We start from the raw sequence: 16566 nt of genomic DNA on the forward strand, positions 1-16566 counted from the left end.
GCACAGCCAAGCAGTAGTCCAATCCCCTGCCCTGGGGAGGACATGTGGCCAGTTCCACCTCTGCCTGTCACGATGTGGCTGCCAGGCACGGCTGGGGTGGGCCGCCGTCTGCCTCTCTGGGACCAACGCCCGAGAACGCAGTCGCCGGACTGCATGGCCAGTGCGAGTTCAGTTTCGCGAGAAGCTGAAGCTTTTGATGTTGTCGCTATGTTGTTGTTTTTTTTCATGTAGCCACTCTGGCAGGTGCATATATCACATTACGGTTTTCGTCTGCATTCCCCGGATGTCCAATGGCGTCGAACATCACGTCCGGTGCTCATTTGCCATCTGTATACCCTCCTTGGTGAAATGTCTTTTTATGTCTTTTGCCTAAATTCTACTTGGATTTTTTGGGTGGTTGTTTTGCTGTTGAGGCGTGGGTATTCTTTATATATGCTGGGTACCAGTCCTTCGTCGGATACATGCGTTGCAAATATTTTCTCTGTCTACATTCCATTCTCGGAGCAGGGTCTGTCACAGAGCAAAAGTTTAAATTCGGATGAAGCCCAATTTATCAAACTTTCCTGTTATGGCTTCTGGTTTTGGTATCTGGTCTTAAGAATTCTTTGTCTGAATCTAGATCTTGAAGATTTTCTCCTATATATTTCTAAAGGTTTTATAACTTTACATTTAGGTCTGTGATCCAGTTGGAGTTAATTATCGTATAAGGTGTGAGATTCGGGTTGGAGATTTATGTTTGTTTCTTTTTCGCTTATCCGTGGCCGATTGCTCTGGTACCATTCGTCAAAAAGACTAACTTTCCTCACAGAATTGTTTTGCTTCTTGTCAACGTAAGTCAGGAATGTCGGCACGGGTTTCGCTGTAGGTTCTGTCTCCGGTGCCGATGCGGGGTGCGTGTCCCTCCACGACCCCACACCTCCTGACACCCGTAGTGTGTGATGTCCCGAAATCAGGCAGACAGACTCCTCCCACTTTATTCTCCTTGGTCAAAATCGTTTGAGCTCTTCTAAGCTCCATGCCTTTAAAAATAAATTTTAGAATAACTTATCTATCTATATCTGTGAAAACCTTGCTGGGATCTAATTCATGTTTTAAATAGTATAACTCCTCCCCACTCTGCATTTTTTGCTGAAAATCTTATCAAGGTTCAGCTTGCTTCTGTTCAACCGTCAACATGGGACCATTCTCCCCGACAGGCTGTACCGAGCACCTGCCAGAGGAAGCGCCTGTCCACTTTCCACAAGGAACCTGGGAGGCTTTGCGCTGATTGCTAACTCAGAAGTTTATTTTAAAAACTAAATGTTATTTTAAATATGCACATCTATCAGGTCTTAAAATTTAACGACCAGAACGGGTGGTGCTTCATGTGGAGAGCTGTCTCCCTGAGGAGGAGGGCCGGGGCTGGCCGGCCTGGACCCATGCCACCTGCCCTGCCCGCTTACCGAGGGGTCTCCAAGGGGAAGTAGGTCCGAGTTGTAAGCAAGTGTCCCCATTATTTTTCTGTTTCTCTCCCTCAACACCCTGCTGCATCCTTTACAAGTGAAGGCGAATAACCAAGAGCGAGCCGTTCACTTAATCAATACTTGTCCGGCGCCTAGGCTTGCAGCCCGGTGTGGGACTGAGGTCAGAGAACGTCACAGGCTGACGCAGCAGCTCCAAGCGGGAGGGGGCAGCGAGAACCCCGGAGAAGGGGTTCCTGGCCGGAAGCAGCCTGCAGGGGTGCAACGTGGGAGGCCATGGGCCTGGTGCAGGAGCAGGCAGGTGGCAGCAGCCAGCCCCAGGAGCTTCGGGCCAGTAGGCACAGGGAAGCCTCTGGCAGCTCGGGGGACCCCAAGAAATAGGGCCCTCCTTTCGGCCTGGCTCTGAACGAGTCGAGGAACAGAATGACACAGGGAGGCCACGTCACTGCCAAGGGGCCCGGGCTGCAGGATGGACTCTGCGAGGCCTCTGGGCAGGTTTGGACGTGAGCAGCCGATTGCTCAAGCTGCAGCAGACACGATGGGAGCAGAGCGGAGCGTAAACTGTTTCTAGAAAGAGCTAAGGCCCAGAAAAGCAAGGCCTGCTACTCAGAGAGTGGAGTGGGGGGTGCTGGGAGCTGGACCCCTTCCCTCTCACCCCCTCTTCCTTTCCCGAGGGCCCTCTGCCCCTCCCCTCGGCCTGGGGCCTAACTCTCTGTCTGTCACAACTCGAGTTTGTAACCCATGTCCCCTGTGATGTAAAGAGAAGGCATGATTCACACGGGGAAAGGCCCATGGTCCCGCAGAGGCACGCGGGTGGCCAGGCCTCCATGCTGCGCCCAGCACGGCCTTGCCTGCCAGAGAGGCCTGGCTGTCCCCGGACGTGACCTGAGAGAGTGGCCAGACCTCCGCACCCTGCCCAGGAAGCTTGTCCCTCCCTGCCATGCTTTGGATAATGGCACGAAGACATACACACAAGGGACAGTTTACAGGTCTCAACTGCAGATGCAGAATATTGTTTATTTGGTTTTTTGACGGCTTAGGGAATGGAGAGAGGAAGAGATGAAGAATGTAAATTCTTAAGAATTTATTTGAAAAGAAAGAACTGCTAAATTATTCCATTACACATCTGTCCCATGACACTTTTTAAAAATGCCAATACTTACTGTTTAATTTAAATTTTCAAAACAAAATATTTACACAAGAAAAGTATGCAGCATAATCTAACCGTAGGTAACCACCATTCAAAGTTACTGATCATTAACGTTTTGGCATTGATTTCAGGTGTATTTCTCAGAAATAAAATATTACTAATAGGGCTGACTACCTCTTCCCAGCCCCTGCTCCAGGGGCCCTCGAGTCCCCTGCAGGAGAGACTGTCCCACGTGTCATCGCCGTCCCCGTCATCGTGCCTGTGAAGAGCACACACATGGCTGTTCGCAGACCTTCGCCCTCGGCACCATCCTGCCTCCAGCCTTCTTTCATAATTACTATTTTTCTCACCCAACTTTACACTCCGAGGACGTATTCACGTTGATACAGTGGAGCCGCTGGCCTCACTCGCGGCCCCGGGGAGCGTTCTGTTCTGTGAAATATGTCGGACTTCTTACCCAGGCCTCTGCCGGCTGCCATTCAAGTGTCCAGCCCTGCACTTCGCAAGCAATGCACGTGCCGTGCCTGGCATTTCCTCGCCGTGGACGATGAGCCCAGGCGTTGCAGGGTGACAGGGTGTGGGCATCTGCTGCTTTCAGATGTTGCCACGTGTCTCTCTAACTTTTTCACAGTGATTTAAATGCGCCCGGCTGCCCAGCTCTTTGTGTCCTGGGCCTGGCGGGTGTCATCCAGTGGGTGTCATCAGTGGGTGTCATCAGTGGGTGTAAAGTGGCATCTTGGACTCTGTCTGCGGCTTCCCCATCACTAGTAAATCGGGGCATCTTTGCCCATGGCTTTCCGGTCCCGGCTGTGCAGAGGGTCTGCGCCTGCCCCTGGCCCATTTTCCACTTCTGTTCAACTGAAGTTACTTTTAATACGATTACATTTGTCAAGAAATTTTTTCTGCCTTTCCTCCAGTTTTTGACAAGGAAAAAATAAATCATAAACCCTCCCTTCTCTACCTCTGATCCGGTGTGTCCGAGTGTCCGAGAGCTCGGGAAGCGTGTTCAGAAGTGCTGGTCCGGGCCAGCTGTTTGGCGTCACAAACCGCATTCGGTGTTAGCCCCGGAGGGAAACGCGCCCCAGAGCCGCGCTGTGGACCGCCTCGCTCCTGAGACTAAAGTGTCGAGAAACTGGAGACCTTCCTGCTCCAGTGATTTTCGCGAGCGAGGAGCCCTCCCTGGTCCCGCGGTCCCGCGGCCTCTGCGGTCCCCGGGGCCTCCTGGGCCGCTCGCCCCGCCGAGGAGCGCTCGGTGTTTAAACCGGCGACGCGCAGCGACAGAGCAGCGGCAGAGGGGCGGGGGCGGGCGGGCTTCTTCCAAAGGCTGTTTTGCCGAAATACTTGAAAAAAGGGGGGAACCCAACTGACAACTCCGTCTGTTTGCCTCGCCCCGACAGCTGCCGCGGCGCCCGGGTCCCTCCGGTAAGGTGCGCGCCGGGGTCCGGGTCGCTCGGTGTGGGGGCCGGGCCCGCCAGGGCGCGGAGTGCGGAGAGCCCGCGGAGAGCGCTTCAGCGTCCCCTCCAGCCACCGCCACGGAAAACGGACGTTCCGGTCTCCGCTGCTCTGGAAACCGGTCTCCTGGGACCCACGCCCTTAAAGGAACTCGAGCCTGGCCACCCTCCTCGTCCCCCCTTCTCCGTCTCCAGGCGCTCTGGGACCTCGCGCGTGTCCTCCCCCAGGCCCAGGCCCCCAGCGCCGGCGAGGCACCTGTGGAAGGGGCGCACGGGGTCGGGGCGCTCGGGCCAGCGCGGCAGGCCACGTAGGCCACCGGTGGAGGGGGCTGTGGCGGGAGGCGGGAAAGGGCAGACGACAGGGACCGAGTCTGCAAGATGCTGGGACAAGGCGAGATGAGACGCTCCGGCTGCTGCGGGGACAGAACCTTTGGGAGGCGGTCGGAGGCGGGGCGTCGGTGGAGAGCATGGGAGCTGAGCTGTCCACTAAGGAACCCGAGAGCGACAAGTCCGCGAGGAAGGGACCTCGCAGTAATTCCGAGTTACGGAGTCAGACGCCGAAGTGGGAAGCGGTGAGGTGAGGACGCGAGTCTTGGAGCGTAAAGGAGCTGCGCGCCGTCCAGGGACCCGGGGACCCGGCGCCCCAGACACCCCCGGGGCCGCTCCAGCCCCCGGGGCCCCTCCGCACGGCCCGCGGCGCTGCCGTGGCGGCCCAGGTCTTCTGGCCCCTTTGAAAACCCGCTCAAGGTTCCAGTCCAGGAGCCGCGGGGCTCCCTCGGCGTCTGCGGGGTCCCCCCTGCGCGTGTTTTCCAGCCGCGAGTTTGAGACCCTGAGACGCCGCTGCATCGGAACCCCTGTCCGAGGCGGTCATGGAGTGCTGGCTGACAGCGAAGCCACGCTCGAAAGACACGCACGTTTCACTGTGACTTAAATTGTGTACAATTCATAACGACGTGTTTCTGTTTTCAAAAAGAAGGAAAAAAAATAAAGGAAATCGCAGGACCACCCTTCTCCCCCTCCCGCCTTTTGTCTTTCTCGCCCTCACTCTCCCCGCAACGTGCGGGGAGGTCCTGGGGCAGGAGGGACCCATCATTAGGAAAGCAAGAGGCGTATGCATTGATACATTGAAACGACTTGCATTCCAAATGTCGCCTCATGAATGCGAACCCATGTAAAGTGTGTATATTTAGTCTTAATTGACAAAAACATTACGCACCCCCGCCGGGCTCTTAGAAACCCCAGCCCAGGCCCGGGTAACGAGACACGGTGAGAAAAAAGGTCGCGTTCGTAGGTTTCATTGAAACGACCTGGTATAATTCTCCTACTTCCCCGATTTAAACGACGTGGGCAGGGTGCCCGCCGCCCGTCCGTGGCCGGTGACAGCGCCGGGGCCACCGCTGCAGAGACGAGGCCGCAGCCGCGGGCCACAGCGCCCCTCGCCGGCAGCGCGCAGGACTTCGGGCCCGCGCGGCTCCGGGCCTCCGGGCGGCGACAGCCGGGACGCGCCGCGGCTGCGTTTGCGGCGTCTCCCGGCGCCCGGCCTTGCAGGAAGCCAGGCTCGCTGAAACGCGCACGTCCACGCCGACTCGCTCTAAGCGCAGCGGCCACTGTTGGGACAAGAAACAAAAACGTGACGGTGCTAGACTCCTTTTCTTAATGCACACGTAGGGGAGGGGGCGGGCCCGCCGTAAATCTGAAGCGGCGCATCGCCTGCGCGGTTGCTGCCAGTGGTCGCGCTGTGGCAGCGGCTCGCTTTGGCCCGCGCGCCTGCCCCTTCTCCTCCAGTCCAGCTCGGACGGCAACTGAAAAGCGGGAGAAGCCAAGTCCCCGGCGTTCCGCCCGCCTGCGCGCCCCTCTGCGCCCGCGGCGACGCTCCCCGCGGCGACCCGAGACGCAGACGCGCTGCGAGCGAATCCAGGCCACCCCTGCAGGCGGCCGCGCACCGAGTCAGCCTCGACACTTGCCGCATGTTGTGTCGATTGATTTTTTTTTTTTTTTAAAAAAAAAAAAAGAAGACCAAGCCAACTTTAATCTAAGAAAAGTGATTTTTAAAAATCAGGGAGCTTTAAAGCGAAACGGAGTTATAGATTCCAGTAACAATGCAGAGCGTAAGTTTCAATGTCTCTGCGTAGGCATTTTAATTTGCTACAGTCACTACCAATAAAAACGGCATGTAGTGCGATTCGACTGTTTAATAGTGCAAGGTAGACGGTTTTTATTAGTAGCAGGCAGCGGTATGGAAAATTTAGATTTCAGTGGAGGAGTGTAATTGCTGGGGGGAAAATACACTCACGAAGAGGCAGTCTTTGGAATCAGCAACGCTGAGAAAAGAGGGAGGGAGAGCAGGCCACGTTCTGGAGATGCACCCTGGGCACTGGGAGACCCTCCAAAGTCACGTGCACCTGTCTGGTTAGGTACTTAATTGATGTCAAAATCGAGTGTATTCAGAGCATACGCTCCTGCTCCAAACTGGGGATGTTTTAGTAATAATTCGCTGTTTTCTTTTCTGCCCCTGGCAGAGATCAGGCAGGGGATGGGGGAAGAAGGGGGGGGAGGGCGCGAGCCCCAAATGCTAATGAAAGCACAGCAGGAACTGGCCTTCAGAAATGGAAATTGTCGAGGCCAGTCCTCCTTGGAGATAAAAATTAGACCTGATTTTTTTCACTTAAACTATTTAATTGGAAGTGAAGCGAAATGCTGCGGTCTGATCAGTCGCTGTCTATGTTTGTGATCCGAATGTGTGCCGGGCATCCACAGCTTGTTTGGGGACGGATTCCCTCCTGAAAGACCAAAATGTCACAGAGCCTGCCGCCAGCGGGCTCCGCGGGGGCTGCCGGGGCCTCTCTCCCTCTCTCTTTTTCTTTTGCACTCTACAAGAATTGATTGAAAATATCAGCCCTGTGCTGAATCCGGAGGTCCCACTTGAGGTCGAAGCATTGTTGGAACCTGCTGAGTCCCGCAGCCCCAGAGTGAGTGGGAAATGGTGTGTGGGGGCGGGGGGGGGAGGAGGATTTTGCTTAGGGGTGATGTGGTTGGTGGTTGGGGGTGCAGGGCTGTGGTCTGCAGGAAGAGGGTGGGGCTGGACAATGGGGCTGGAGTGGGAGGCTTGGTGAAGGATGAGCGATTTGGGGGGCTAGTGTGAGCCACGGGACTGCACCTACCACGAGAGACAGGCCTCCAGGCCTCCGAGGACGGTTCTTCACAAGCCCAACACTGCAATTTGCAGCTGCTTGCCTTGGACCTGGGGGAAGACAGATGCATCCTGACTGTGCTTTAAGGTCGGTGCGTGACGGGGCAGCAGCCTGAGCCTCGGGATCCAGCGCTGCAGCCTCTCACCGCCTACGGAAACGGGATAAATAAGGCTGTTCTGCGAGCTTCAGAGCCCACAGGGCTGGGGACAGAGGGGAGAGGGGTACTGGGAAAAGGGAGGTGTGGGGGGAGGGAAAGGAAGCTGCAGGCCTCAGCTGCCACCTAAGGCATTCTTCCCCTACAAGTCACCCACGGGAGACCGCCTCGGAGGCAATAGGCACCTGTTGGGTGGGCGCCCCCGCCTGGCCCGCACGCACCAGACCCCCTGTAGGCCCCCTGAGAGCGCTTGGTCTGTGACGCCCCCCCCCACTCTTCCGCCGGACCCCGTAGGGGAGTGATGGGGAGTGGGGATTTTCGGGTGTTGGTTCCCAGGGTCCGTCACTAAGCATCTCTTCCCTAGGCCCCACGAGGCATCACCCGAGCTGCGTGTTACCTGAGCTACCTGCGCCGCACACTGCGCCCTTGCCACCAGCCCTTTGCTTTCCCGTCCATTCCTGAGTGACGGCGGGGCTTCACGTCGTGCCAGAGGACGTCTGTCTGTCCAGCGACAGTCATTCCCCTGAGTATTTTACAACACAAATGCGAAAGAGGAGTCAACTTATTAAAACAAAAAAGCGCTTCGGGGGCGGAGGCGAAGCGCTGGCAGAGAGCGCTAAACCAGTTCCAGGAGCGGTCGGTACGACCGGCACCGGGGGCCGGGGCTCCGTCCCGGACTCTGGGGCGGAAGGCTCACCTCAGGGCCCTCGTGGCAGCTCGCTGCGAAGACGCCCCGGAACTGGGTCTCGCGGGGACACTCTGGGCGGCGCGGGGCAGGCGACCAGACGCGAGGCCTCGTGTGGCATCTCTCACTGTGAGACAGTAGACCGAGGAAGGTGGAAGGGAGAGCCGCGCGCGCCACCCCCAGGACGACCCGGCCGCCGGTGCAACACCCCTCACCCCGCCACCACCCCCCGCCCTCCCTTAGCTGCCGGCGGAGACACCGGGGTCGGGCGCGCAGTCCCCTGGGCCGGCCTGTTACCGATGAAGAGGGGGCTTGGGTTGTTTGTCCCCGGAGTGGACCAGCCCGGCCCGACTGCAAGCGGCCTCTGGCTGGTCCTCCCGGGCCGAGCTGGGGGGCGGGCAAAGGCTGGGATTGGGGCGTGGTGGCCAGATCAGGCGGGATCAGGGTGGCGGCTAGGCTCGGGGGTGGGGGGGTGGAGACGAGCATGTGAGAGTGGGAGGGGGGCGGCTTGCTCGGCCCGGCTTCGGAATAGGTCATAATGGGCTGCGCGAGAGGCGACTGCGCCACAAAAGCCTGCGCGTCCCTCCCTCTTCCTTCCTCCCTGGCTCCCGCCTCCCTCTCCTCCGCCCTCCCCTCCTCCGCCCACCCCTCCTGGCTCCCCGCTCCTCCCCCGGTCGCAGCCCGGCAGCTGGAGCGGGCGGAGCCGGGGAGGGGGCGGGCGCCCGAATATGCAGATGAGCGAGTGACGGACAGCTCCGCGTTCCAATGTCCCTCGGAAACTCGAGCGCTCCTTCCTCAACTCCTCACTCCCGACTCCAGACTCCCCCAAACCCCGACCGCCGGCCTGGCGCGCGGCTGCGCCCACCGGCTCCGCGCCGCCGCCGCCGCTGCCGCCGCCGCCGCAGCCCCGCCGCTCCCCCGGCCCCCGGGCCGCCCGGGCTAGTGTGCGGGCCGGCCTGCCTCGGCCCGCGGTCCCCGCGCCCGCCGTCGCGCCGCGCCCGGGTCGGGCGTGGATGGAGGGCGCCGCGCGCCCTGCCCGTTGCTCGGCGTGACGCGGGCCCCGCGCCCACCATGTCCTACCCCCAGGGCTACCTGTACCAGGCGCCCGGCTCGCTGGCGCTCTACTCGTGCCCGGCGTACGGCGCGTCGGCACTGGCGGCGCCGCGCAGCGAGGAGCTGGCGCGCTCGGCGTCGGGCTCCGCGTTCAGCCCTTACCCCGGCTCGGCGGCCTTCACGGCGCAGGCGGCCACCGGCTTCGGCAGCCCGCTGCAGTACTCGGCCGACGCCGCAGCCGCCGCGGGCTTCCCGTCCTACATGGTAACGCGCGGGCGGGCAGGGCCCCTGATGAGGGCGCGGGAGGAACGAGGCCCGGGGACCAGAGAGAGGGGGCCGCGGGGGACGGGCCGCGGGCGGTGGCTCAGAGTCGCCAACTCGGGCCGCCGCGCCGCTGGCGGGACAAGTGGCCGGGATGAGAGGCAGCGCGGCCGGCCGACCACGGCCCCGAGACCCTGCCGGAACCTGCGCTACGCGCCGCTTCCCCTCGGCTCCCGGGGTAAATTTCCCAAAGATCCCAGAAAGTGGGACTCCTCTGGGGTCGGGATCTGTCGCGCTCTGTCCTTCGTTCACGCCCCGAAGCTTGGCGAGGGGTCCAGAGCGGGCCCAGGGCTCGCTTCTGTTGTCTCGGGGCTCGAGGGTCGGCGCCACGGGGACCTCCGGGCGGCTGCCAGGCGCTTAGCAGTTACTTGCGGGGCTTAGGGTCACCGGGTTGGGGGAGGGAGCGAAGCATCTGCCGCTGGCTTCGGGGCCGGCCCAGTCCGCCATGGTCTGGGTCTTAACCTGTCCCACAGGCCGCGCTTTCTAAAAGCCTGTGGGCGGGCCTGTGTCCCGCCAGTGCCGCCCGGGTCCCCCGTGAACCACGAGCAGACAGCTCCTGCTCCCCGGACCTCGGGTCTGCGGCCGGGCGGGCGGCGGTGGCGAAGGCGGAGCGCGGTTCGGGCGATTGAGGCCGTACCGGGGGTTGTCGGCACCGCCCGCCCTCGGCGGGATCCCTGGGCAACGACTGAGTGGCTGGGGCCTTGGAGAGGGCTGCAAAGGCCTCGAATTTAAACGTTAAAGGCTGAATTAAAATGCTAATTACGGCGTATTTGAAGAATTCGAAACGGTGACTGGCTTCTGAGTTGCAAATTGGATTTGCTGAGCTTTGGAGCTGTGAATAGCCGAGCGGGGGCTCGGGGTGCATTTTTTAACCATATAAGGGCGGGGTTGGGGAGGGGAGGGTTTCCAGCGCCTGCGAACTGGAGAAATTTAGATAACAAGAAACTACCTGGGGCCCTGTGTTTGTCAGTGTTCTGCACCCGTACCCACGGCCCGGACTTTGGGGAAGATGTCATTTTAGAAAGTGAAAGAATAGTTAAACACCTTAGTATCAAAACTGCAGCGCTTTGGTGGATCAACAGCTGAAAGAAAAAAAAAAAAAAAGCCCGCTGCGTTTTTTTCTGCTCTGCCGCAGCGGGAAGCACCGCCCTACGCGGGAGACTCGCCGTGGGAAAGGCGGCCGCGGGCGGGCCGAGGGGTCGCTTTCGGGCTGTTGCCTGCCGGGGCCTCGGGCACCCCACTCACCAGGCTCCTCTCGGTTCCAGGGCGCACCCTACGACGCGCACACCACCGGGATGACGGGCGCCATCAGCTATCACCCTTATGGCAGCGCGGCCTACCCGTACCAGCTCAACGACCCGGCGTACCGCAAGAACGCCACGCGGGATGCCACGGCCACGCTCAAGGCCTGGCTCAACGAGCACCGCAAGAACCCCTACCCCACCAAGGGCGAGAAGATCATGCTGGCCATCATCACCAAGATGACCCTCACGCAGGTCTCCACCTGGTTCGCCAACGCGCGCCGGCGCCTCAAGAAGGAGAACAAGATGACTTGGGCCCCGAGGAACAAAAGCGAGGACGAGGATGAGGACGAGGGCGACGCGGCTAGGAGCAAGGAGAGCCCCGAAAAGGCGCAGGAAGGCACCGAGACTTCTGCGGAGGATGAAGGTGAGCGGGGGCGCGGCGGGAGCGAGGCGCGGGGGCTTTCTCCCCAGGCGGGGCACAGAGCTGAGAGCGGGGGACGCTAACGGCCGGCGGCGACAGCCGGGTTCCACCCTGGAACCCCGCCGGCCGGCAGCGCGCTGGCCGAGCCACTGCAGGGGCGCTGCCCCGGGGAAGCCGCGCTCCCTCGAGGCGGTGGCTACGGCCGGGCGGCGGGCAGGAGTCCAGGGGCTGGTGCGCCTGGCCGCGGGGCGGAGGGGCCGCGGGCGCCCGCGCTGTCCCACGCGCCACACGGTGCCCGCGCCTCTGCAGGGATCAGCCTGCACGTCGACTCGCTCACGGATCACTCGTGCTCCGCCGAGTCCGACGGGGAGAAGCTGTCGTGCCGGGCCGGGGACCCCTTGTGCGAGTCTGGCTCCGAGTGCAAGGACAAGTACGATGACCTGGAGGACGACGAGGACGAGGAGGAGGAGGGCGAGCGGGACCTGGCGCCACCCAAGGCCGTGACCTCGTCCCCGCTCACTGGCGTGGAGGCGCCGCTGCTGAGCCCCCCGCCGGAGGCCGCGCCGCGCGGCGGCGGCAAGACACCCCTGGGCAGTCGGACGTCGCCGGGCGCGCCGCAGCCCGCCAGCAAGCCCAAGCTGTGGTCTCTGGCCGAGATCGCCACGTCGGACCTCAAGCAGCCGAGCCTGGGCCCGGGCTGCGCGCCGCCGGGGCTGCCCGCGGCCGCCGCGCCCGCCTCCACCGGGGCACCGCCGGGCGGCTCGCCCTACTCCGCGTCGCCGCTGCTCGGCCGCCACCTCTACTACACGTCGCCCTTCTACGGCAACTACACAAACTACGGGAACTTGAACGCGGCGCTGCAGGGCCAGGGACTCCTGCGGTACAACGCGGCGGCCGCGGGCCCCGGAGAGGCGCTGCACGCCGCGCCCAAGGCGGCCAGCGACGCGGGCAAGGCGGGCGCGCACCCGCTCGAGTCCCACTACCGGCCCCCGGGCGGCGGCTACGAGCCCAAGAAAGGTAGGCTGCTGCGGCCGCGGGTCCTCGGGCAGGGACGGCGGCGGGGCCGGTCGGACAGCGCTCCGGGTACCACGGGGAATGGGCCGGGGGACCCGTGGCTCCGCAGGGGGACCTTTGTCACTTCCGGGAGACACGGAGAAAGGCAGAGCGCCCCACGCTAGACTAAAAGTTAGGAGCGGGGGAGTGGTGGGGGGGAGCCAGAGGAGGGGGCGACCTGGCCGGGTAGCGTTTCCTTGGCGTTGGACTTATTATTTCCATCGTCGCCACCGCCGTCAGGCTGTTTTAGTGTTGGCAAACGCACACCGCCACAAAACGCAGGTCGCAGTTTGTCCCTGCTGACCCAGCTTCGGCTCGGAGCGCCCACGGCCTCAGCCGACGCTCCTCTCCCGCCTTTGACGGAGGGAAGCGGAGTCCGCGTACCCGCGAGGCCTTGGTCCTCCGCAACAGAAAGCCAGCGCCTTACTCTTTCTGTCCTTTCTCCGTGTCGCCTCCTTTGCCCATAGTTCGGGCTCCAGGAGGAGCTCAAGGAGGAAGGAAAAAGGAAAGGAGATGTGGCCAGAATCTGTGCCAGACAGCGGTGGGGAGAGTCAGGCCCCCTGTTTGCCCTGCGCAGGGAGCCAGCGCCTGGGTGCGGGCTGGTGGCTGTGCTGCAGGCCGGGAGGCGGTGGCCGTGGGGCGGGTCCTGACTAACTGCCCCCTCCCGTGACAGATGCCATTGAGGGCTGCACGGCGGTCGGTGGGGGCGTCCAGCCCTACCTATAGAGGGGCCTGCACAGCACAGCAATGCAAGTAAGTGGGCCTGCCGTCCGCCCAGCCTGGGGATCTCCCGGCACCAGCTGCTCCGCAGCTTGCTGACGGCGAGCTGCTCGCCTCTCGTCATGGGGGCCGCGGACAGAGCATTGCAATGTTCTCGATCCTTTTTCCTTTAAGCGGCAGCGGATGCCTTCTCTTGTATAGAGCCCCTCCCTTTTGCTTAAGTCCTGCTTTGAAGCATGCTCCTTAAGCGGAGTGAGCATGTGTGTGCTGGCTTCTCAATCTGGGGACGTGTGTGCAGTGCGCTGGACACAGCACAGGCATTGGCTTCCATGAGCGGCTGCTCCTGAAACGTGGGTGTCAGAGGCCTTTCTGGGCGGTGTCTGTAGAGTAAGACTGAGAGACAAGAGGCATGGTCTGTTCCCAGGCGTCCCCTGTGTCCAGGTGGCCTATATAGGACCCTGCAGTTTGCCAGGCTCACAGCAATAGTTCGAAAAAAATGCCAGTTTTACAACGAGGCAAAATTACTAAATCACAGGTCTCAAAGGCGGGAAAGAGCCAGAACCGGTGCACACTGACTCATTTTTAGAACGTTTTGATATTGGCATGCAACTGAAGGATTTGGTTTTTTCCTTGGTCCGCAGGTAGGTGTCACAATTGCTTTGGAAAAAAAGTCAGCAGGCCGTTCTCTCTTCCCAAGTTCATAAATAAACAGATAGGAAAAGCCGCTCTCACCCCGACCGAGTCTTGTGCCACTGTCATGGAGCCACGAACACTGTCAGCCGCAAACTAACGGAACGGACTTTTGTTGGATATATGTGAATTTGTTGGCATAGTATAGCTTCCCCAATGTATGTGTGACTTTTAAAAAACAATCTTTTTTCTCAGGATATCTTGAATTGATCACTTCATTGCCACGGTATATATAGTCTGTAGGTGTGATAGGATTTACTGTAAAATTTATTTGTAAAAGATGTACACAGTAGAAATAAAACGTGATTGAAGAACTTGAGTACTTAAGAAGTGGAAACAAATTTGATATTTATTTTTATAATGATATAAAGCTTCTAGTAATTTATGCAAGTTGTATTGCAATGGAATCTAAACTTTTTGTAAATAAATTCTGCCTGGTTTTTATTTGAACATTGCTGGTTATACAATCTTTGTTGGTTGTTTAACAATAATTCTTTACTAATTTATATCTTAAATTGTAAATAAAAGCAGACTAGCCTACAACCACGTGGTGTTCGGGGCGCCTCTTTCTGAGATGAGAGATTTGGGTAGAGAGTCCCTACCCCAGATGACCTGACCTCAGACTTTTTAATGAAAATGTGTAAAATAATCTCCTTCTGTTCGCTCATTAAAAAAAAAAAGCAGATGGACGAGAAATGCACAGTAGGGAGACAGGTGTGTCTTAGGTTATTTATATGCACATGTATTGCAAGAAAATTCAAATCTCATGCTCTAAATATGCATTTACTTGTCAGTGTAAATTTTTTAAAACTTGGGAAAATAAAATGACCTGACACCCCTCTGCGTTAGGGTCCATTTAATATTTATTTCTGGTGCTGTCTTACGGAAAGCTCCTCAGTAAACTGGAAAATTGCGATAACGTGGGTAATAGAGTGATCCCCCCTACACGCACACACCCCATAAATTACTGATAGAAGTAAGTGCTTATTTTAAAGCCTGAATTATCCAAATTGGCATAGACGATTCAGATTTATTGAATGACTTCTTAACTCTCCTTTTCCTATAACTCACATTAAACACCAGGGGAAAATCTGGGAGGAGAAGATTTATTTTCCTCTCGGTGGCCCGCACCCTGGGGGCAAAGAAAAGTTTAAACACCCTCAGCCTATTGCCTCGTTATTGTGTTACTCACTATCTAATTATAGGACAAGTCTAGAATTTGTAGTCAAGTAACATCTTTCCTTTGATTAGTATCACAAAAGCAGCAAACCTGTCACTTTAATTTTCAGCAAAATTATATGGATATCCATATAATATAATTTCAGAAAAGAAATGAACAATCATTTATTTCCTCTCCAAAGATAAATTGAGTGAATATAACTTACGGTTATAAAACAAGAATAATAGCTTCTCAGATTGCCCTTTAATCAATCATACACTTATTTTTCAAGAGGTTCATCTATTTTATTCCATGATTAATAATACTGCAGCATGAGCGCATTATTGCATCCCAGCGGGGGACGTCCCGGATGCTTTTAGCTGCTTTGGAATGGTCAGTTGGGGTTCATTATGGGCTGATATTGAACAATTTATAAAATCTTGTCTAAACATCTGCCAGCTCCGATAGGCCGACGTGTCTGAGGGTGGGAAATTGCTGGACCAGTTGATATTGACAAACGCATCTCCCTCCAGTGGCTTTAGCCGCGGCCTCTTGCTAGGTCTGCCATAGTGGCTTAACGGACGGGGCTGTGAACTGGACAGGGAGCCAGGCCGGTGGGGGGTGGCAGGGGGGCCGTTTATGGTTTTGGGCAGAAAAGGTTTCGGTTTTCTGTGACTGCTTAGGCCTTTTGTCGGTTTCGAGTAAATAAGCGTTTGGAGGTCAGACGTAAAGTGAATCTTCGGGTAGAAAATCATTTTCCTCTTCTTCCTGCCTCCTCCGGTAATAGACACGGAAGTGTTTGGAGCTGAGCTCTCCCGGGACCGAGAAGGCCGTTCACACGGCAGCCTGGACACCGTGTGGCAGCAGTTGGGAGGAAGCGAACGCCAGTCAGTGGAAGTCAAAGGGAGCGGGCAGCTCTTTTGCTTGTTGGAGATTTTAGACATAAGACCTCATAGAATTTCTGCGAAGATAATGATGTTTTCCCCTGCAGATAGCGTTTCAGATTGCAATGCGAAGGCGTTAAGTAGTTGGCTTTTATTAATATCAGCCACGTTTTCTAAACCAGCAGGGAATGCACTGCGCACGGCGGCGATATCTCTGTTATATGTAATATTATAAACTGAGCATTTTGAAGACTTTAGTGAAGAGGCCGAGAGTTAACAATATTTAACAAATGAAACACTGAAATCCCACACTCCCTAATTAAGATACAGCACCGGAGACTCTCCCTCTCTTCAAACGTAGACTATGCGAGTAGAAAACCCGAGCAAAAATTGATCTCCGCGCACATGTCAGAAATTGAAGCCTGGATGAAAGCCACCTCCCTTTGGAACAGGAGATTGTGTTACCTGGACATGTGATACGGCCCCGCGCAGGCACACACCCCACACGGTCCCCCTCTCCAGGGCCGCGCGCCCCTTTCCCTGGGCGAACACTCACAGCGGCTCAGGCGATGAGCCCGGGCTAACGCATCTTCTTCGATGTTTATATGCTCAACAAATCATCAAAGACTTCCAGAACTCACCCCCCTGCCTCCTGACCTGGCTTTCTTTCTGGAGAACTTGATTTTTTAAGTGTACGCTAAGAACATAAACCCTGCAGGTGTTTAGAGGGATCTTTTTAAAGAAACGCAGAGTGATTTATGGGCTGTTCTCTGTGCAGATTCTTCTTTAAGATGAAGGAGGAAGGAGGGGTTTATCCTTCGTTGGGGAAGGAAGTCAATGGGGTCGGGGTTTTTATTGCTGCTTTACAATCTACTTCATCAAAAATTAAGTCGCCGGCCACGACAGCCTCGTGCAGTTGTTCGCGGAGGC

General features: G+C 57.8%; 1 protein-coding gene and 1 long non-coding RNA gene across 4 annotated transcripts; one reads left to right on the top strand and one right to left on the bottom strand.

Moving 5' to 3' along the window:
* Positions 1–6238: 6238 nt before the first annotated feature.
* LOC120586297 (uncharacterized) lies at positions 6239–8502 on the bottom strand. The gene is made up of 5 exons (XR_005648684.1): positions 8389–8502; positions 8104–8218; positions 7804–7929; positions 7223–7400; positions 6239–6841 (listed from the first exon to the last, which is right to left on the bottom strand). It is a non-coding gene; the product is annotated as an uncharacterized LOC120586297 (long non-coding RNA).
* Positions 8503–8901: 399 nt separating this feature from the next.
* Positions 8902–14273, top strand: IRX2 (iroquois homeobox 2). 3 transcript variants are annotated; one of them, XM_039842824.1, is made up of 6 exons: positions 9057–9408; positions 10731–11133; positions 11440–11836; positions 12024–12147; positions 12857–12936; positions 13545–14273. In XM_039842824.1, exons 1-6 carry the CDS (start codon positions 9163–9165, stop codon positions 13546–13548), a joined length of 1254 nt encoding a protein of 417 aa, XP_039698758.1. In that variant the 5' UTR covers positions 9057–9162; the 3' UTR covers positions 13549–14273. The 3 variants fall into 3 exon arrangements, with proteins under 3 accessions (XP_039698757.1, XP_039698758.1, XP_039698759.1); XM_039842825.1 differs by having other exon boundaries at positions 11440–11833; XM_039842823.1 differs by having other exon boundaries at positions 8902–9408; positions 11440–12147.
* Positions 14274–16566: the final 2293 nt, after the last annotated feature.

The sequence above is a fragment of the Pteropus medius genome, unplaced genomic scaffold, assembly GCF_902729225.1.
Source record: "Pteropus medius unplaced genomic scaffold, Ma_sr-lr_union100, whole genome shotgun sequence".
NCBI lineage: Eukaryota > Metazoa > Chordata > Mammalia > Chiroptera > Pteropodidae > Pteropus > Pteropus medius.

Bases quoted from the DNA above. Each gene is read 5' to 3' on its own strand.
- IRX2 (XM_039842823.1), top strand. From the start codon at position 9,163: ATGTCCTACCCCCAGGGCTACCTGTACCAGGCGCCCGGCTCGCTGGCG. The intron at 9,409-10,730 runs GTAACGCGCGGG...TCTCGGTTCCAG, and splicing joins CGGGCTTCCCGTCCTACATG to GGCGCACCCTACGACGCGCA. The intron at 12,148-12,856 runs GTAGGCTGCTGC...CTCCCGTGACAG, and splicing joins CGGCTACGAGCCCAAGAAAG to ATGCCATTGAGGGCTGCACG.